At 37.0% G+C, this 22,191-nt stretch overlaps 1 protein-coding gene across 3 annotated transcripts in view; it reads right to left on the bottom strand.

Moving 5' to 3' along the window:
• Positions 1-22,191, bottom strand: part of LOC123632464 (phospholipid-transporting ATPase ABCA3-like) — a 65,705-nt gene that overhangs the window by 16,411 nt on the left and 27,103 nt on the right. For all 3 annotated transcript variants that reach the window (XM_045542755.1, XM_045542757.1, XM_045542758.1), the window contains 5 exons: positions 19,695-19,947; positions 19,330-19,534; positions 9,875-10,091; positions 4,884-5,054; positions 730-908 (listed from right to left, as the gene is read on the bottom strand). In XM_045542755.1, the coding sequence (XP_045398711.1) occupies positions 730-908; positions 4,884-5,054; positions 9,875-10,091; positions 19,330-19,534; positions 19,695-19,947 (1,025 nt within the window). The remainder of the gene's footprint in view (positions 1-729; positions 909-4,883; positions 5,055-9,874; positions 10,092-19,329; positions 19,535-19,694; positions 19,948-22,191) is intronic.

The raw sequence follows: 22,191 nt of genomic DNA, 5'->3' as shown, positions 1-22,191 counted from the left end.
TGAGCTTTTGTACCCCCATGATGAGCTGAAATAAAAATAAATAAATAAATAAATTTTAAAAAATCAATATTTTAGGGTATAGCTAGAATAGTGCTTATAGGAAATGTTTAACTTTAAATGTTTATATTAGAAAAGAAGAGAGACATAAAAGCTATGGTGGCAGGCTAAGAAAGAAACTAAGAAATTAAGAAAGGAGAAAAATAAGCCCAAAGTAAGTAGAATAAAGAAAACTCCTCGGGGAGGTGGGGGGGAGGAGATGGAGGTATGACTACATGGTGAATGCCAGGCGCACTGTCTGGAGAATGGACACGCCTGAAGCTCTGACTCAGGGGGATGGGCGGGACACGGACAATGTATATAACCTGAGCCTTTGTACCCCCATGAAGATGTGAAATAAAAAAATAAATAAAATAAAATAAAATAAATAAAAAAAAAAGAAAATTCTAAAAATAAAGACCAAAAAAAAAAAATAAATAAATGAAAGAGAAGATAGCTAACAGTAGAGAAAATAAAGATAAAATTTGGTCCTTTGAAATAATTAATGAAATGAATGTAGTTTATTGTAGGTAATTGTACCTCAGTAACAATCATTTAATAAAATGCATTCTTCTAGACACAGATTTTTTTTTATCCAATAACTGAGGTAGTTATATACAGATATATGCTTTTCAGGCCTAATTTTTAATTCTCTGAGAATTTCTCTTAAGTTGTTCATGCTTAAGTATTTACCTTCCTGATTTGCTTGTAGATGCCAAAGTAAATGTGTTGATTGAGAAATGTTCTTAGTCTTTGCAAAGTTGTCTCCCCAAGGAAAATGAAGAGGAAGAAAAGAAAGCCCGTGATACTCATGGCAATCAAATACTTTCCAATCATGTCCTCTTCCAAAGAATATATATTGTTCTCAATATCTGAGAATGGCAAAAAAAAAAAAAAAAAGCAAGAGAGTTAATCTTACTGCACAACATCAACACCATAAGCAAGGACTCAAAAAACAAATAAGAAATATAAGATGAAATGAACTATTAGGCTAAATTGAGACAAAGTATTTATAGAATGTGATTATCTTGCTACAAAAATAACATTTGAATAATGAATTTTGAAGGTTGACCTTCATTAACATAATGCATGGTAATCAAGTAAGCATATGAATATTATTTTAATAATATATTTATTCATATGTCTAATAATTATTGCATACCATGAAAAATATACCCCGCATCCTTTCAGAGTTGTGGAATCTTATGTTGATCATTACAAGAAAGCTTTAATGTACTTATACTCTTGGGAAAGAGAATACAGTACGCCTTAAACAAGGTAAAACTGACCATTAGCTGAAACTTTTTGAACTTTCTTCAGAAGAAAGTTAATCAGTAAAAGGCACAGAATTCCATTATAAGAAAATTATAAACTCTACCCCCTTTAAAAAAATTTTTAGAACAGTTTAGAATTACATAAAAATCACAAAGAGAGTACAAGGGAATTCCATATACCCTGTACTCAATGTCCCTTGTTATTAATAACACACATTAACATGGTACATGTTATAATTAATAAATAAAAGTTAATACATTATTATTAACCAACATATCTAACTTATTCAGATTTCCTAATTTTTTTTCTGTTCTATGATTCAATCCAGATACCACATTACCATTTAGTAGTCATGTCTCTTCAGATTCTTCTTGGCTGTGATAGTTTCTTAGATTTTTCTTGTTTTTAATGACATTGACATATTTGAGGAGTACTGGTCAGGTAAATTGGGAGACTCTTAATTTGTATCTATCTATTTTTTTATGACTAGACTGGGGTTATGGCTTTTGCGGAGCAAGACCACAGAGTTAAAGTGCCATTTATCACACATAAAAAGGGCGCAGCATGCTATCCATGTGAGTGATCACTGTTGATGGTGACCTTGGTCACCTGGTTGAGGTAGTCTTTGTTAGCTTTCTCTGCTATAAGGTCTTCCTGTTTTCCCCCTTTAGATGCTGGAAATTATAAATAGCAAATTCAAATAAATATATTTGAACATAATTTAAATATCAAAATAAATATCAGAATTCCTTTGATATTTATATCTAAATAGATTCATAGATATTATCTTTAATACTTTGGGTCATAATCTAAATCTACTTTATTTTGTTGCTCGAATTGTTCCAGATTTGATGACCATTGAACTCTCCGTATTTTAGGAATCATATTTTATATAAATATTTGTAGTTGATGTATAAAAATGAAATTGAATTTTATGTTTGTACTTATTTTGAATTCAGCAGCTGCACTCAATTACTACAAAATTTAATAATTAGGGGATTCTCTGAGATTTCTGGGTAGACCATCATATCTAGCATTATTTCATTTTTTCCATTTCTCATACTTTAGAATTGTGTTTTTAAAATGCTTGATTCATACCAAAGATTATATGCTACATATGTATAAATTCTAAGCATAATAGCATAATGGCATCTATAAACCCAGTCCCCAAATTAAAAGTTTACAAATAATTTTCAAATGCTTATGTGCTACTTCACTTTTCCATCCTCCCGAGGTAACCACTATGATGAACTGTGTTCTGCATTCCTGTTTTATTTACATACAAGTGGATCATTTTATATATATTTAACAATATTTAAGTTTGAACTTTATAAATATAGTATACTTCATATGGTCTTCTGGAACCTGTTTTCTCCTTATGTTATTATTTCTAAAATTCTCAAACATAAAGTGAAACTGAAATAACAATACAACAAACACTGTTCCCTCCACCTAGTATCAACACTGTTAATGTTTTGCCACATTTGTTCCCCACACTTCCCCCTGCCACATGTGTATTTATAAGTTGCCTTTGTGGTTTTTAAAAATGTTATTTTGTCATAGGTATCGTTTTTATTCCTATTTTTGTTTTCCTCTAATACTAGCTCTGTGTGAATGCTGGCTACCTCTTTCTGCTGTGAAATTTTGTGATGGACTATCAAAAATAGTAATTCCATGGAATGGTGATGATGGGTTTGGGATGATTACTTGGTGGCTAATTTATGAAAGCTACTTCTATTGGTAGGATGGAATATAGTTTCTTTATATGTAAATGTCTTTTGGCTGGGGAGTGAGGGATGGGGTGGTGGTGGTATGAATATAGTTTTCTGATTTCCTGATATCCTATTGATTATGCAGTACCCTTAATTTATGCTATTTGTTTTCTTCTTTTGACACATCAAATCTCCAAGGGATAAATTCTGTGTGCCAAATTATCCTTCCTTTTCTCAGAAGTTTTGTCTTTCCAAGAATGAGAATTTTCCAAAAGTATTGAGACATCATGTAACATGTTAGAAGTTCAGGGAATCTAAGCAGGAAAAGTACTAATCCCCCAAACCACAGTGAGAAACATCCCAGTCATGAAAAGAAGGCAGGCTGACAACAAATAATCAAATAACTCATCTTATGATGTTAGAAAATTAATCCCCAAAAATGTAGAATGTAGAAGAAGAAAACAACAAAGAACACAAATTAGTAAGTTAGAAAACAAACATGCAATAGAAAAAAAAAATCAACAAACTGAAAGCTTGGTTTTTAAAATGACTAATAAAATGGATAAACTGTGGTAAGATTAAAAAAAGACAGGTGGTAAAAATTGGAAATGTTATGAATGAAAATAAGGACATCACTATAAATCTGACAGATGCTAAAAATACCATAAGGTATTATGAACAAATTTACTCCAATAAATTTGAAAATTTATGTGGAGTGAAAAGATGCTGTAAAACTCAACTAATGCTTCAAATTATTAATAAGATATCCCAAAATTCCACCTTTATTAAAGAAATGTTATCAATAACTAAAAACCTTCCCAAAGGACAATCTCCATTCACAATTAACTTCACAAGTGAATTCTACCAAACATTTAAGAATAACACCAATCCTACACAACATTTTTTAGTAAATATAGAAGAGGAAACACTTCTTACTTCAATTGTGTTTATTTTTTCATACTAAGAGCTAGTAAGTAGTTTACAAAAAAACTCCAGTAATTTTAATCTTTTTTATAGACATAGATGCAAGAATCCTTGATAAATATTAGTGAACTTAACCATAATATATAAAAAATTTAATACATCACAACAATGTGTCTTTGACAAAGCAGTAAGTCAAGAACAAGGAATGAGCATATATGGATTAGAAAAGAAATATGCTATTGGCAACTGCTTTGAATATATTCACTAAAATAAAAAATAATCTATACCTAAATTATTGAAATTAATAAAATGATTTAGCAAGTTCAATATATAAACTATTTCAACTGCATTTTTATATATTAGCAACAATAAAAATAAAAATGACACTTAAAAAAGTCATTCCATGTATAATAGCATCAAAAGATATACAGGGATAAAACTAACAGCATAGTCGAAATACCTGTAAACTAATAACCACCAAACAGTATTAAATAAAAATGAGGAAGACAATATAAATTCTTCTCCTGGAGGTTCCTTCCTATAGAGGGAATGAATTATGCAGTGGAAGAACATAAGCTCTGAATCCCAGTTCTGTCCCATAAAAGCTGTGTGACACAAGGTACACAGTCAGTTTCTTCAAATAAGTATAAAAACAGATAACTTGAGGTTGTTGTGGAGATTTAAAATAACATAAGAAAAGCTAGTAGGTAGTTGATGATTAGTATCTTTATCTGATGTCTATGTTAAACTTACCTTAGATTTTCTTTTGAGGCTTTAAGATATTTTAAAAGGCTTTTCCTAGTGTCATAAAATGACTTATGTACCGAACATGTGTCCTGACTCTCTCCTTTGAAAGATGGGTAGATTCTCCACAAGTTTCATGGCCTGAGCCTGAGACTGATTTTCTAGAGACTTAGGGCCCCTGAAAATACTTACTTTCTTTACTACAATTTAAGAAGTCAGGAGGGTTCTTTAGGTTGCACAGTATCTCCGTTTGATAGATATTAGTATATTCACCAATGCACCTTGCAAGGTTGTAATTGGGAAGGAGCAGCAACGAATTGAGCAGGAAGGTTCTGGTGATATTTGACATGCTAGTGTACATTTCTAAAAGAATAATAAGATTAGGTTACATTATAGGAAATCAAGTACCCTCAGCACAACAAATCCTCCGGTGATGACCAAACCAAGCTCAGGGAATTAAAAACCAGATGATTGTCTTTGAAGCACACTAATTACTTCCCAATAAATTTGTCCTAATTTATAGATGGTGACATATTTAATAGTTTGTGTTAATAATTGTAGAATTCTGAAAAGTCTTTTTGATGAAGTGGGTATGCACAGGATGAGTCTTTCTGGCATCTTATATGAGCTGGAAATCACTACTGGCTACTTTTCACATTTCCAATACTAATTGATTGACTAAGGGAGTGAAGAAAGGTTGGAGATAGAGCCTAGAATTCAACAGTAGGGAATAGATAGGGAAAATTCTGAAATATTTCCGAATTAAAAAAACTTCAAAGAAACAAGCTGATAGATTAACTAGTGTCTCTCCAAAAACTGAACTGCATATGAATAATAATTAAAGAGTAAATTTCTAGAGATATGAACATGTTTAAATTATGAATTTTTGAAGTAGAATTTTGATAATGAATTCATATATTTGGGAAGAGGATAAAAGACAAGTCTAAACAAAAAGTTCTTATAAAACATTTTTGGCAAAAAGAGATGGCTAAGCAACAATTTGGATGGAACCGGAGAACATTATCCTAAGGGAAGTACCTGAAGAATGGAAAAACAAACACCACATGTACTCACTACTGAATTGAAACTGACTGATAAGCACACATGTGCACAGAGGGAAGTAAAACTAAGTGGAAATCAAGAAGTGGGGGGAAGGAGGAGATGGGTGAAAACCTACCTAACAGGTATAATGAACACCATCTGTGATAGGCACACTTATAGCCCTCACTCAAGCATTACGAAAGCGATCCATGTAACCAGAAACATTTGTAGCCCCCCCCCCATGATATTCTGAAATAAAAAAAAAAAAGAATACAGATCCCAAGCACTGCCAGGTCATAGCTACCATTCAGATGTAACAGTTAATAAAATAATGTTTCTTTTCAGAGATATTCTATATAAAAAAAGAGATGGCCAATAAGTGAACCCTGAAGTGCCAAAACCAGGACAAATCTGTCCAGAGTAGATCTAACTTGATACAGAAACCAAACATTGAGAGAGAATGAAGAATTTTGGATACTGGCCACTTGAACAGACTCCCCAAAATGGCCAGCACTGTCAAATAGAGTGGACATTTTCATGATTATGTAAATATGCTATAGCTGTGCAAATACACACCTGTGGCTGTTGAGCACTTGAAAAATCGCTAGTGTGTCTACTGAATTTTAAATTGTATTTAAATTCAATTAATTTAAATTTAAGTTTAAATAGACACAGTGGCTAGTAGCTACCATATAAGACAGTAGAGGTATAGTCTAATTTTTTTTTGGTCTTTCTCTGTACCAATCATAACTATCTTCTCATCTCCAAAGAGTAAAGAAAGAGCTTTTTAGATGAGGAAGAGAAACAGGATATCTTATCTCACAAAATTATGAAGGATTCTTTGAGATGAGAAAAGGTAAAAACTGGCAAAAAATGTGTTATTAAAAATATATATCAGCCAATTTAGCACTGACACTGACCATTCAGAACAGAGTATCAACCAACTAAACTGTACATTAACTATAAGCATCTGGTGTGGCCACCTTGATGTATACTGGTAGAATATCAATCCTCTCTAAAGAATTCTAGGGAAGGCTGTATTTGATGCATGTTCTTTTGGCTTGCTCCAGTGTCTGTTCTTCATACTCTCATAACACTTGCTGATATTTTATAGTATTTTTAAATAATGGTCGTTTCTTTCTTATCAGTCTATGCTTTAGTTACTCTTCTACATTACATAACTGATCAACACCTAATGTATAATGTTTAACAGAACTGGCAATAGCAGTCATCCTCATCTAGTTTCTCATTTTTAAAGGGAATGCTTTTAACGAGTCACCACTGAATAATATATTTGCATAGATTTCTGCATATGCATATGCCATGGTAGTCACTGGCTTAGAATGTTCCCTAGTTCTGCAATAGCTGAAACAGTCTGAGGCTTAATGACTACTCCAGATGGCCTGGCCAGAATCTGTGGACAGGCTTACTGTTGAAGGATGTTCCCAGGCAAAACCAGTCTGCAAAGATTTAGAAATAAGTACCTGCTTCTTTAAATGTGCAGACATTGACCAACAACAAGAATCAAGAATAATCAGGTTACCATGATGTCACCAAATGGAGAAAATAAAATTCCAATCACTCACGCTAAAAGAAGGGTGATGTACAAACTGACAAAGAATTCAAAATAACTATTTTAAGGAAGCTCAGCAAACTCCATGAAAACAGACAAAAAGACAAAATATAACAAGTGCTGGCAAGGATGTGGAGAAAAGGGAACCTTTGTACACTGATGGTGGGGATGTAAATTAGTATAGTCATTATGGAAAACAGTATGGAGCTTCCTCAAAAAACTAAAAGTAGAGCTACCATAAGATCTAGCAATCCTACTATGGATGTCTAAAGGAAATAAAATCAGCATATCAAAGAGATATCTGCTCTCCCATGTTTATTGCAGCACTATTCACAATGGAATCAACCGCACTGTCCATTAATGGATGAATGCATAAAGAAAATATATATACACACCATGGAATACAATTCAGCCATAAAAGAGAAGGAAAGCATTCCATTTGCAACAATATGAATGAAACTGGAGGACATTATGTTAGGTGGAGCAAGTCAGGCACAGAAAGATAAATACCACATGATCTCACTTATATATGGAATCTAAAAAAGGAGATCTCATAGAAGTACAGTAGAATGGTGGTTATCAGAGGCTGGGGCAGTTGGGGGTGGGTGTTGGAGAGTTGTTGGGCAAAGGATACAAAATTACAGTTAGATAGGAAGAAAAATTCAAGAGATCTATTGCACAGCATGGTGACTATAGCTAATGATGTTATACTATAGTCTTGAAAAATGCTGAGAATGGATGTTAAGTGTTCTCACCAAAACAATGATAACTATCTGGGGTCGGGCATGTATTAATTAACTAGATGTATCTATTCTGCAATGTGTATATACTTCAAAACTTTGTGTACACAATAAATACATCCAATTTTATGTCAATTTAAAAAGTAATAAACTTGAAAAAATAAATATTTAATGTATAAGCTAGAAAAAAGATAATAAACTTAATTTGCAATTATACCCTTGTATTTGCAAACTCAAAATCAAATGAATCTCCTGGAAAACTGTACTCCATTTTAATATTTTCCACAACCTTGAAAATTCATTTTATCTTTAAAAAACAAATGCTTGCTTACCTCCAAAAACACTTGCACTTTATTGTTGGACTCTGCTGATTCCATACTTTCTTCTCAGTTCATTATTTTTGGCAAAGTATCATGCACAGTGTTATGCTGATGAGAAGTGGAAGTCTCTTTTGACTTTCTAATTGCCACATCTACTCACTTCTTTTTTTGTCCTCACCCTACATGACTCTTTGCAACCTTTTCCTCTCAAAATATATCTTTTGGAATTTCTACAACAGTAATCTTTTCTTATTCTTATTCTACCACAGCTATTCCTCTCTATTCTCTTAAATAATTCTTCAAAATTTCATTCTAAGTTAGGGTCCACAAACTCCAGTGTTTTTAGGTGAGTCTTCCTCATGTAACACACTATTTCCCCTTAGAGAGGCATGAAAAAAATGTATAGACATTTGCTTTTCATAATTTTGGCATTCTTTTGTGAGAATGAACATTCAGGCATAGCTCTTGCAAGTAATTTAGTTTGCTATGCAGAGGCTCAAGTCTTGCTTACATGAAATATTCATCCTTGAAGAAGTGTACAAAGGAGAATATAAGCCAATCTTCAATTAGTACAGGGAATTCTTTTATGATAGGTGAAGGGGCTAAGGGAAAGAGGCAGGAAGCCTGTGATTGTGGAGCTCTGTAACAGGGAGAGATGAAATACCTGACCCAGTTCATAATTCATGTTTACGAGGTGATTCAACAAAGGAGTGACAATAGTCTTTATTTTAAAAATTCTTCATAACAATAGTCAATTTAGTAAATATATACCCAAATATCATGATTAGAGAAGGAAAATTTAAGAAATACAAATTTAAGAATTCTGCATAAACTAGGACTGGAAAGAAGAAAAACTGGCTTAGTTATACACGTTAGGTGACTACAGCGTTTTTCTTCTTTCTGTAAAATCTTGTTATGAGGCTCAGGTTCTTGTGCCTTTTCACGAATTGATGAGGAAGAGCCATCCCATAAAACCTTCCTGGTATCTCCCAAAGAGCTCAGGATGCCTCTCTCTGCACCTCACTCTAAAGTGCCACAATATCAAGGGATAGCACTTTTAAAGACAGTGACGATACATTGGAGACATAATTTCCTCTTTCTAAGGCCTTCCCTTCTAAGAAGAAAGCTTCTCTTTCCTTCTCCTTCTGGCAAACGAGTCTCTGGGAAAAATACTTCTAAAATTTCCAAAACCAAGTGTAAAACTGATCCCTTAGGTCATGTGATGGAGCCATAGGAGGTAGGGATAAAGAGGAGAAATCACGTCAAAGGACCTGCAGCTCAGGTTCAGTCCCATCATTTTAGCATGAAGATTCCAGATCTGGCACGATGTCTAGAATATCATAGGCACTCCAAATAACTTTATTGATTTACATCAAGTACACAGTTTCTTCCAATACCTAGAATTTAACTGTCTGCAAATGCTCTTAGATATCTGTAGGCTCATTACACCTTATTTATTTACTGCTGCCTTCTGGGGGAGGGGAAGTTTTATGACGTCCTTACACTTACTGTTTTCTAACGCAATGCCCATGAAGAAACCAACGGTGCCTGCAAAGTAGTTGAGTAGGAGAAGCTGGATGAATGCAGAAGTACTTTTAGAAAACAGGAAGCTCATCAGGTACACAAAAGGAATGACAGCCCAGCCATACAGGTTGAAGATCACCATAGTTTCCTGAAAGTGGTAACCCGTGACATAAATATCCGCTTTGTGGTTTTTTAACACTGCCTGCAACACAGAGGGTACAGAGATACAGACAAGGTGAAGGGAAAGTGCAAAAGACAATCAAGTCAGAACATGTAGAGAAGGAAATGACAAGTCTTACCTTTATTTAGTACAAATAGTGTTCAGTCAATCTGCCTCCTTTTTTATCTTTAGTCTAAGAGCATAAAGTAAGTTATTTACACATCTTCTTCACCAGAGGACATTCCAGTGAGCAGAACCACTATGCTTCCCTTTATTTTTTTTCCTACTTGGAGCAGTTACCCCAATAATCCTGTCAAGTTTCAGTAGATTATTTCTCTAAATAGACACTATTTCTTTCTTTCTTTTTCTTTTTTTTGAGACAGAGTCTCACTCTGTTGCCTGGGCTAAAGTGCCATGGCATCAGCCTAGCTCACAGCAACCTCAAACTCCTGGGCTCAGGCCATCCTCCTGCCTCAGCCTCCCGAGTAGCTGAGACTAGAGGAGGCACATGCCACCACGCCCAGCTAATTTTTCTATTTTTAGTAGAGATGGAATCTCACTCTTGCTCAAGCTAGTCTCAAACTCCTGACCTCTGACGATCCTCCCGCCTCGGCCTCCCAGAGTGCTAGGATTACAGGCGTGAGCCACCGCACCCGGCCAGAAGACACTATTTCTCTGAAGAGATTTTCTCTGACTACATACCTTACCTATCACTGCTATCCACCTTTAAATTGGGCCTCCTGGTTCTAGTCTACTCTCCCAGTTCCCTTATACCCACCTAAACTACTCTGAGGCCTCCTTAAATTTTTATAATTCAAATAGAAAATTAGACCGTGGAGCCCAGAATAAGAGGGACCTAAATTAGAACGGATGGTGGTGGTAGAGAGAAACCTGTAGCTGTTAAAGGAAATAAATTTCTGGAAATCTGTATCTCATTAGTTAGTAATTACAGTTTTTGCACAAATGGTAGGGTTGCCCCTTTGGGAAATCACATAATTATGTAGAAGCTTAATCTTACTATTTACTTCTTTGTGGTCCTACTAAGCTAAGAATAGTCATTATACTGATGACTGATATTCTTGGTGGTGGCAGCAAAAGCAATAGAGATTATTAGATAATAGTTAAATCTAGTACCTATAGCTATGATTATTTTGTATTATTTGTTTTTATTTTCTTTGCCTTCTGTGCCAATAGTCATTGAATTGTTTTTAAGTATACTGTAAACTTAAACACAATAAAGTAATCAAATAAAATTTGGGGTGACCCAGGAAAATCTTTGTGTTTGAAGTCTTATAATCCTTCAGTGTCATGTTTCCCTGGTCACCAGGATAATGGATGGATGCTTTACAATGGTTTGATAATTTTATAGTGTTTACACAAAAAGAGAAAATAAAATGCTGTGATCATTTTCTCTTTTGTGTATCTACTGTATGTTTTTGTGTGTGTGTGTGTGGTTGCTACTAGGTTTGCCATTAAACTTCTTGTAACAGTCTATTTTAAGCTGGTAATTTAAATTCAATTGCATATAAATGCTCTATACTTTTATTTCTCCCTCCACTTTGTTATTAATGTGTTTACTGTTAAAATATGCTGTATTCCTTAACAAATTTGTGGTTATATTTATTCTTATTACTTTTGTCTTTTAACTTTTATGATAGGGTTAGAAGTGATTTATACACCACCATTAGTTTTAAGATATTCTGGGTTTGTCTACATATTTATTTACATTTACAGTGAGATTTGTACCTCCATATGCTTTTTCATGGCCATTTAGTGTTTACTCATTCCAACTTGAAAAACTCCCATTTCATTTTTTTTTTAATTTCAGAATATTGCAGGGGTAAACATGTTTTGGTTACATGAATTGCTTTTGCACAGTTTGCTTAAAGTTATAAGTGTACCCATCACCCAGATAGTGTGCACCGTACTCATTAGGTGTGAATTTATCTGCCCCCCAACTTGCTTGGTTTCTGTTGAGTTTTACTTCCATATGTGGCCATGAGTGCTGATTAGTTCTAATTTAATAGTGGGTACATGTGGTGTTTGTTTTTCCATTCCTGCAATACTTCACTTAGAAGAATGGCCTCCAGTTTCACCCAGGTTGTTACAAAAGGTATTATTTCACCATCTTTTATGGCTGAGTAGTATTCCATGGTATATATATATCACATTTTATTAATCCACTTGTGCAGTGATAGGCACTTGGGTTGATTCCACATCTTTGTGACTGTGAATTGTGCTGCAATAAACATTTGAGTGCAAGTGTCTTTTTGATAAAATGACTTTTTTTCCTTGTGTAAATCCCTAGTAATGGGATTGCTGGATCAAATGGTAGGTCTACTTTTAGTTCTTTGAGGAATCTCCATACCATTAATACTTTCCATAGCAATTATACTAGTTTGCAGTCCCACCAGCAGTGTATAAGTGTTCCTTTCTCTCCACATACATGCCAACCTAGATGGGACATACCTTAAAATTATTAAGGCTATATATGATAAACCCACAGCCAATATCATACTGAATGGGGAAAAATTGAAAGCATTCCTGCTTAGAACTGGAACCAGATAAGGTTGCCCACTATCTCCACTTCTATTCAACATAGTGCTAGAAGTCCTTGCCAGAACAATCAGACAAGAGAGGAGAATTAAAGGTGTCCAAATAGAGGCAGAAGAGGTCAAACTCTCATTCTTTGCTGATGATATTATATCTAGAAAATCCCAAGGATTCAACCACGAGACTCCTGGAATTGATAAAAGAATTCAGTAAAGTCTCAGGGTACAAAATCAGTGCACACAAATCAGTGGCATTCATATACGCCAATAACAGTCAATCCAAAAATCAAATCAAAGATGCAACAACTTTCACAAAAGCATCAAATAAAAGTAAACGTTTAGGAATATATTTAATGAAGGAGGTGAGAGACATATATAGGGAGAACTACGAAACATTGAGAAAAGAAATTGTAGAAGATGTAAACAGATGGAAAACCCTACCATGTTCATGGATTGGCAGAATCAATATTGTTAAAATGTCCATACTACCTAAAGTGACCTACAGGATTAATGCAATCCCTATCAAAATATCATCATCATTCTTTACAGATCTAGAAAAAATAATTCTATGCTTCACATGGAACCAGACAAGATCTCATATAGCCAAAGCAATCTTAAGCAAAAAGAACAAATTGGGAGGCATCAGTCTACCAACTTCAAGCTTTACTATAAGGCTATAGTAACCAAAACAGCATGGTACTGGCACAAGAACAGAGATACAGACCTTTGGAACATGACTGAGAACCCATTCTTCGAAGTGAGGCATCACAAGAATGGAAAAACAAGTACCACATGTACTGTCCATCAAATTGGTACTAACTGATCAACACTAAGGTGCTCACATGGTAGTAATATTCATTGGGTGCCAGTCAGGTGGGGAGAGGGGCCTGGGGGTGGGCAAACTCACAACTAATGGATGCAGAGCACAGTGTATGGGGGAAGGGCATGTCTTTAGCCCTGGCTTGGGCAAGGCAAAGGCATTATATGTAACCAAAAAAAAAAAAAAATGTTTGTACCCTCATAATGTTCTGGGGAAAAAAAAGGAAGACTCAAGATGGGACCACAAGCCCTTCTGATTTGTAACATTTCTGTTGAGAAGTCTGCTGTTAATATTATGGGTTTTCCTTTTTAAATTACTTGATGCTTTTTTCTTACAGTTTATAGATTTTCTTCTTCACTTTAACTTTGCCCAGACTCATGACTATGTGCTTTGGTGATGTCCTATTTGAAATGAATCTTTCAAGAGTTTATTAACTTTCTTGTATATGGATGTCTAAATCTCAAGCAAGACCAGGAAGTTTTCCTTCATTATTCCCTCAAATATGTTTTTCATGCTTTTTTCCTTTTTATTCTTCTCTCTCAGGGACACCTGTGGTTCCTAGGTTTGAGTGTTTTACATAATCCTGTATTTCTCAAGAGATTTTTGTTCACTTCTCTTGATTCTTTTGTATTTTTGACTGAGTTAATTTGAAAACCTTGTTTTCAACTCTGAAATTCTTTTTTCTGCTTGGTTTAGTCTATTAAGACCCATCATATTTTCAAATTCCCTAAATGACCCTCTCAATTCCAGAAGTTCTGTTATTTTTTTTAATTAACTATTTCTTTAGTGAATTTTTCATTCAGATCCTGATTACTTTTTTGGTTTCTTTGTGTTGGTTTTCAACTTTCTCACCAATTCCATTGAGCTTACTTGCAATCCATATTTTGAATTCCCCACCTGACATTTCAAAAATTTTCTTTTGGTTCGAGTCCACTGCTGGAGAGTTAGTGTGATCCTTTGTGGGTGTTCAGAGAACCTGTTTTTTTTTTTTTTTTCATATTGCCAGAGTTCTTACGCTGGTTCCTTCTCATCTGGAACCTCTTCCCTAAGCTCAAAACAGATAGCCTTGCACCTTTTCTCTTCTGCTGTGAACTCCACTGCTCAGTGTAGAGAGGAAGAGGTACAGTGCCTTTCAGCTCGTGCAGATAGGTACTCATTGTGGTGTTGCTGGAAGTTTGTGTTAGTTGGACATTAGACCCTTGGTAGACTGTTCAGGTGCCAGGTGGACTAGGTTAGGTAATCCCCAGATATAAGGCATCTGGATGGCATGCTTGTGTTCCAAGGACCAGACTGAGAGTAGGCTAGAAAATTTTCCTCCAGCTTCCCTGAGTTCAGGCACTGGCTGTGGTAGTGAGGGAGATGAGGTGATCTGCTCCTGAAGAATGCTCAGGCAGGAGAAGGGCAGATACACTGTGAGCCTGTGACAGGAGTGGGCAACCCTCTTGACAAGATTAGCAGAGGTAGGCAGCTGTGGGGCACACATGCTACTCACACCTCCCTCTCTCATCAATGACCATGATTTCTGTCCTTTAGGGGCACAAAGGTGCCCAGATTCCCAGCTTCTTGACCCAGCTGCATCAGAGGTGGTGGGGGCATCTCAACCTGCTGTGTGCAGGGCAACCAGTCTGGTTATGGGCTGTGGCTGAAATGCTCTGGCAGGGGGTGTGTGTTTGTGCCAGGGACTTGCTAAATCCAGTGATTTAGAGACCCAGGAGCTATTCCTGGGTTGGGACAGCTGCAAAAACACTGCCCATCCATGAAGGGAGCAAAAGGAGCCACACCATCTGTGCAGAACATGGTGCAGTGAGCAGAGTACTATTGGGGATGTATCCTACCCACCAGCCTAGAACTGGTTGTCCTGCAGCTCACCCACACCAAAAGCTTGCGCTTGAGAGCAGAGGTGGCTATGTCTGCAGCATTGAATGGTTGAAGGAGGGGAGTTTCTCATCTCCACATCTCCTCCCAGGCTGCCCAGCTTTAAACTCCCAAGACGGCACATTGGGCACGTGTCCATAGAGGATTGGGCCTCTTCTAGGCAGTGTGGTCAAGCTGCTGGGTGCAGTGCTATCTGCTCCTGTCTTGGTCTCACTGCAGTCTGTAGCAGAGTGGTGGGCACTGTCCTAGGAGTAGGTAGGAGAGCTTGAACTCCCCTCCACCTCCTCAGCTGGGCAGGCTGGAAATAGCTCAAATTCAGCCCAAGGGTGGGGCACTGCCTAGCTTGAAACTCCCCAGTGGGGCCTCTTCCAGGCAAACAGTGTGGGCAAGTTGCTGAGTAGAGTGCCATCCGCTTGCATCTCAGTCTCTCTGCAGTCTGCACCAGGCTGGTATGAATTGTCCTAGTTGTGTGTAGGAGAGCTTAGGTTCCCTTGTTCCTCCTCAGCTGGGTGGAGTTGTGTCAGCCCAAATTCAGCCTGAGGGATGGGTGCTGTCCAGCTTCCAACTCCCGGAATGGTGTCCTGGGCCTGTGGCTAGAGAGGGTAGGGCCCTTCCTAGGCAGGCTGCTCTGGCAGGACACTGTGGGGAGTGAAGTTTGTTTGAGACTAGGTCCCACAGCAGCTGACTGCAGGATGGTGGGCACCGTCCCAGATGTGTGCTGGAAAGCTGGGTTTCCCTTCTGCCTCCCCAACCAGGTAAGGGCTGCTGCTATGTCAAGCACAAACTCAGCCCATGGGCAGGGCACTGCCCTAGGTGAAACTCACAAAACGGAACCTTGGACCTGTGACAGCAAAGGCTGGAGGCCCCACGCAGGCAGTCAGCTTGGGAGAGAAACTGTGGAAAACGCTGTCTATATACATCTCAGTCTCACCTGCAGCCCACAACAGGGCAGTGGACACCTTCCCGGGGGTGTGTGGGAGCACCTGGGCTTCTCTCTCTCTCCTCAGAGCTGCGCTGTAGCTGCAGGTGCACCTGTGGTTCCCCGGGCTCTGGGCTCTCAGAATGGCTCTGGGCGTAAGCTGCTCTGGGTTCTGATACCCATGGGATTCCACACGAGTTCCCTTTCTGGAATATCATCTCTGTGCATTTTCTAAGCAGCACCCTATGTGAGGCCCAAGACCTGTGTGGGTTGTGGGGTTCTCTTGTAGCCAAGATTGTAAAAGCTCATCTTGGAGAAGCCCCGGGGGCTTCTCTGTTACTGTTTTCCCACATCTAAGAGCTTCTCTCAGCTGTCAGCCAGGCCCTGGCTGGCAAGTTGCCCTGAACCCTCTCCTTACCCACTTTTTTGGTGCTTCCCATTGCTTCTCTGGTTAATACTAGCATTCTCTCCTAGACAATCTGTTCAAAAGGTGAGAATCTACCGACTATTCCGATTTCTTTCCATGGAGGAGGAATAGACTAGCCACATCCAGTTGGCCATCTTGATTCTATCCCTGTATAATAATTTTAACGTTCTGCTGCATTCAGTTTGCCAGAATTTTGTGGAGGATTTGTACACGCACGTTCATCAGAGATACTGGCTTGTGATTTTCTTTTATGTCATAGTCTTGCCTTAGTATTGGGGGTTATGTTAGCTTCATAACTGTTTTTAAGTGAGAATACATACTCCTTTTATGTAATATTAGAGTGTGTACCAAAAATTGACCAATTTTTAAAATCGCTTTCAAATGATTAAAATCATTCATTCGCTCTCTGGCCATATTAAATTAAGCTATGAGCCACAATGATAACAAGAATATCCTTAGCCATGTAGTAAACAATACCCTTCAAAAATTTCACATTTAAAAGATTCTGGAAATATTTTGAATATGACACATCAAACCTTTGGAAATGCAGCTAAAACAATGATTTGAAGACTCAGAAATTATCTGATCGAGTCCAACTCTCAGTATATGTGTGTATTGCGTCAGTTGGCAGGGAATGGTGGAAGGGTGGAAGGAATATAATGGTCCCAGAAGCAATGCTCCTTGACTTCAGCAGGTCCTGTGGTGACAGACATGATTAGTGGCTCTCAAAAGGGATAGAGGTTTGCTCTTGCCATGCTGCCTGGTAAATGATGAGCAGTATGGCATAACTTTCACTGACAGCAGTATAGAAGATGTGCATAGAGAGAACTTCCAGCGGTTTACTAACCTGGGTATCACTGTACTAACAGATACTAACTTGGGTATCTCTGTACCAAAGTTTCTCTCCGTATTACCAACAACAACCCTCTCCCTACCACTTCTAGCATGAAGGTCCTTGACCACAGAGCAGTGTGTAACAATATGTAGGATGTATTAATATATAGAGAGAACTTCCTGATGTCTTTCAACCTTGGGATAAGAATGTTTACCTATTTATTTTCATTTCAAAAGCATGCACATATATAGAATTCAGGCCAACATATTCACACACACATACACTCATACACAAGTAATTTTGAGGGTACACTGCATGGAACTTAAATAAATTCTCCCAAGGACTTTTAAGAACAAAGGGAATGAATTCGTTCCCTTTGTTCTTAAAAGTCCTTGGGAGAATTTCAGTTCTATGCAGTGTACCCTCAAAATATATGTAACCTAAACTTTTGTACCCCCATAATATGCTGAAATAAAAAAAAAGAACAAAGGAACAAGGAGAAGAAGGAAATGATAAAAGAAATGGAAGAAAAATCAGGAGATGACCAGAAAGGGAGGTATAAAGGAGATAAAGTACTTTTCCTGGTTCATTGTACAGGATGGATTGGAAAATGGTAGTACACACTTTTACAATAAAAATCAATATATTTTGTTATAATTATTTTCATGGTTAGCTTGTGTCTGTTACTAAACAGTAAACTACTTGAGAGATGAGTCATATTCTTATTAATGATTAAATTCTTAGTATCTACCATTAGGAAAGAAACTTGCCCCCACCCCAGTGATTTCGCCTCTATGTACCCCATACCTACCTTTCATATTTACCATTATTCACCACCTCCAAAGTGTGCATATCCACACCCTCCCAACACACACACACACCAAAAGGGAGAAATTTTTAACATGATTGGGCAGTTTTCTGGAACATACATGTGATCACATTTCACTAGAGAACAGGGAGGTATGCATTCATACACATTTTACTCTTTGTTCTAATCTCCCACTGACAGAAATGGAACGGGTATAAATTTGGAGTGAATAAAAATAATGAACCTCATTTAACTCTCCAATCTATGATGTGGTCTTCAAAGCACTGACACTTGTGAAGTTCAGGATTGGAAATTACTGGGCACTAGTTTAGCTAAATAGTGATCTTACACATAGATTCTTTGGATAGGAATGCCCATAGGGGAACCAGGAGATAGGATTTAAACAAACCACACACTAAATCCCAAGATAGTGTCTGTATGATAGCAGGTGTTTAATAAAAATTTAAAAATAAACGGATAGAAACTTGACTAAAAAAGTTGGCAATAGTATCTCCAGAAGTACTATTAGAGCGGCGGTCCCCTACCTTTTTTGGCATCGGGGACCGGTTTCACGGAATACGATTTTTCCATGGACACGGGGTGGAGGAGGTAGGGATGAGGGGGTGGAGCTCAGGCGGAGACGAGCTGCCCTGTTTTCTAAAGAGGCCATGGACTGGTACCAGGCCATGGCCTGGGAGTTGGGGACCACAGTATTAGGGTACACAACTAGGCAAGACTGGGTAGTATGAGATGTTACATGTAAGAATATGTCTCAGTTTTGGGGTGTCAGCATAAGTTGATGAGAAAAATAAACGAAAAATGAGTCTGTGAGAGGTCTTTGTGCTGTTCCAAAGAAGCTGTTTTCTTTCAATTAAGGACATGGGAGAGAAAGTTTCTACCATGAGACTTTTGCAACGTGTCTTCCACACTAATGAGCAAAGATAGTTTACAGACATAGCCAGGTTTATGAAAACATGAGACTAGGAATTTTCCATGGGGTATAAAAGGAAAATAAACCCTTGAGAAATTTTATCTAACACTCACCATTAGGAGGCAGAAGGAAATGAAGAAGATGATGAAATCCCACAATAGAGCAGAAAGCCAGTATGCAAAGACAGAGACCCCACTCAAAAACTGGATGTGCTTTGCTTTAGTGGTTCTCTCAGTCACTGTCAGGATACAAAATCCACTGACCAAAAGAGCCATACCGAACTGTAAACTTAAAGCCACCTCACGTCCGGTCGTATACCTACAGAGGGAGGAATAAAAGAAGATATATCAGAGAATCAACAGAGCAGAAAAGACAGATTTCTATCAATATCAATTTTTATCATATAAATGTGATCAGATAGGATGGGAATAATGTATTTAAAATGTAAAATTCAATTATGATAAAAACAATCACATACTCTAAATTTTCTTCATCATTCTCAAGAGGGAGTGGCTGAGGTTTATTGGAGACTGTTAAGGAAGCCTCATTGCCAGCGAGTAACCTGAAAAGAACGTTGTCTAACACTGACAAGGCCAGAGGTGGTGAATGGTATACTTCATTGTTGAACAGAATAGTAAATATTGTTTCACTTTCCTTTGCCTCAATGGAAAGTGCAATAATACACACATGAATACAATCTTTATTTTCCCTCAAGTAACTCTGTACGTCACCTACAATGAAAAAAGAATATTGGTCAGTTGCATCCACAGTACAGATCACCTACAATATATGGCAGGGAAGAGGAATAAATAATTTTACTTCTCACCCCTTTCAATTTTCCTATAATGATTATTTCAACATTTTCTTTTCTCCTCCAGCACTTTCTTCCATCATTAAATTTCATGCTCTCTCACTTCATAGTCTATAACCTAACCTCATACTTCACTGAGAAAATATAGACTCTCTCAACTTAGTTATCTGTCTTAAACTGATTTATGAATATTTCCACTTATGGCTTTGATTGCTTATTTTACAGCAGACAAAACCTTCCTCTGGAAAGCAGAAAAGCTGGATAAAAATATTTAAAAATAACCTCAATGAGAGTATTAGAGACCTAGGAAAGCAATCAAAATTTGGAGGCCAAAACCCTGAGAAGAATGGAAATATATGGAGATGAGTCCAACATTCTACACCCTTTTCTTTGAGGCCTTTATAGATTTATAAATGGTGGAGGTACCTTGGTATATTCTCCAGTTCTGAGGCCCAAAAAGGGATATACACTAGCAGTAATACAGTAAGAGTGAGTAAGAAATAGAACAATTCTTTATTCTTGACATTGGGTCTTGCTATGTTGCCCAAGCTGGAGTTCAGGGGCTATTCACAGGTGCTGTCATGGTGCACTACAACCTTAAACTCCTGGGCTCAAGCAATCCTCCCACTTCAGCCCTCTGAGGGGCTGGGACTATAGGCCCACACCACTGCCCAGCTTAATAGACAAATTCTTATAAAAAGTTCAACCCAGCCTCAAATTACCTCAATCCATGATTGGATTTAGATCTCTCCTTAAGCTTGCTGCCTGCCAGAAGTTAAACCTCCTTTGGAGAAGACAATTTCATACAGAATCTTTATAATTTGCATACATAATACCTGGCATTGAATTAAAAAATTATCAAGTATACCAAGAAACAGAACCCAAGAGAAAGCATAGACAATAGAAACAGATCTATAGGTGAGCTGGGTATTAGAGAATTTATCAGAGAACTGGAGTCCTTAGAAATAACAAAATGTTGATGTTAGAATTAAAAAACATGAATTATAATTAAGAATTTAATATATAACTCATAGTAGGTTGAACACAAATGAAGAGTAGTAGATCAAGGAACTGGAAGAGAAGTGATTAGAATGCCCAGTTAAAAACACAGAGAAAAAGAGGATGAAAAACAAGAGAGAAAACACAAATTGCCAATATAAGGAATAAAACAAAAAAAATCACTACCCATCCTGCAGACATCAAAAGGAAAATAAAGGAATGCTATGAACACATGATGGTTAATTGTATGTGTCAACTTGACTGGGTTAAGAGATACCCTGATAGCTGGTAAAATGTTATGTTGGGGCATGTCTGTGAGGGTATTTCCAGAAGAGATGAGCATTTCAATCAGTAGGCTGAGTGAAGATCCACCCTCATCAATGTGAGTGGCCATCATCCAATTCACTGAGGGCTCAAATAGAACAAAAAGGTGAAGGAAGGGCAATTTTTTTCTCTCTTCTTGAGAGAAAATGGGCCATCCATTTTCTCCTTCCCTTAGACATCAGCACTCCTGGTTTCCAGGCCTTTGGAATGAAACTGAATTACTGGCTTTCCTGGGTCTCCAGCTTGCAGACAGCACACTGTGGGACTTCACAGCCCCCATAATCGTATGAGGCAATTCCCATAATGAATCTCCTTTTATAAATCTTTCTATTTACCCTATTGGTTCTGTTTCTCTGGAGAACTCTGACTATACAACACATAAATTCGACAACTTGGATGAAATGAACCATTTCTTCAAAACACACAAACTACAACAACTCACCCATTATGAAACAGGTCATTCGAATAACTGTAACTATTAAAAAAATGTAATTTTCAACTTAAAAATTCCTCAAAAAAGATATCTCAAGGCCCAGATGTTTTCACTGGGGAATCCTATCAAATGTTTAAAGAAGAATAAGCACTAATTATACACAATGTATTCTAGGAAACAGGAGAGGGAACATTTCTAATTCATTTTATGAAGCTAGTATTACCTGATGGAAAAACTATACAAAAATACTATAACAAAGAAAAACTACAGACCGATATCCTTCATTAATATAGATGCAAAATTCTTTAACAAAATATTAACAAATAGAATTCAGCAATGTATAAAAAGAATTATTCATCATTACCAAGTGGGATCTATCTCAGGGGGGATACATGGTTGCTTCAACAT

This window comes from Lemur catta, chromosome 2, assembly GCF_020740605.2.
Source record: "Lemur catta isolate mLemCat1 chromosome 2, mLemCat1.pri, whole genome shotgun sequence".
NCBI classification, from domain to species: Eukaryota; Metazoa; Chordata; class Mammalia; order Primates; family Lemuridae; genus Lemur; species Lemur catta.
Note: the sequence above shows the minus strand (reverse complement) of the source record. Positions and strands in the feature narration are given on the sequence as shown.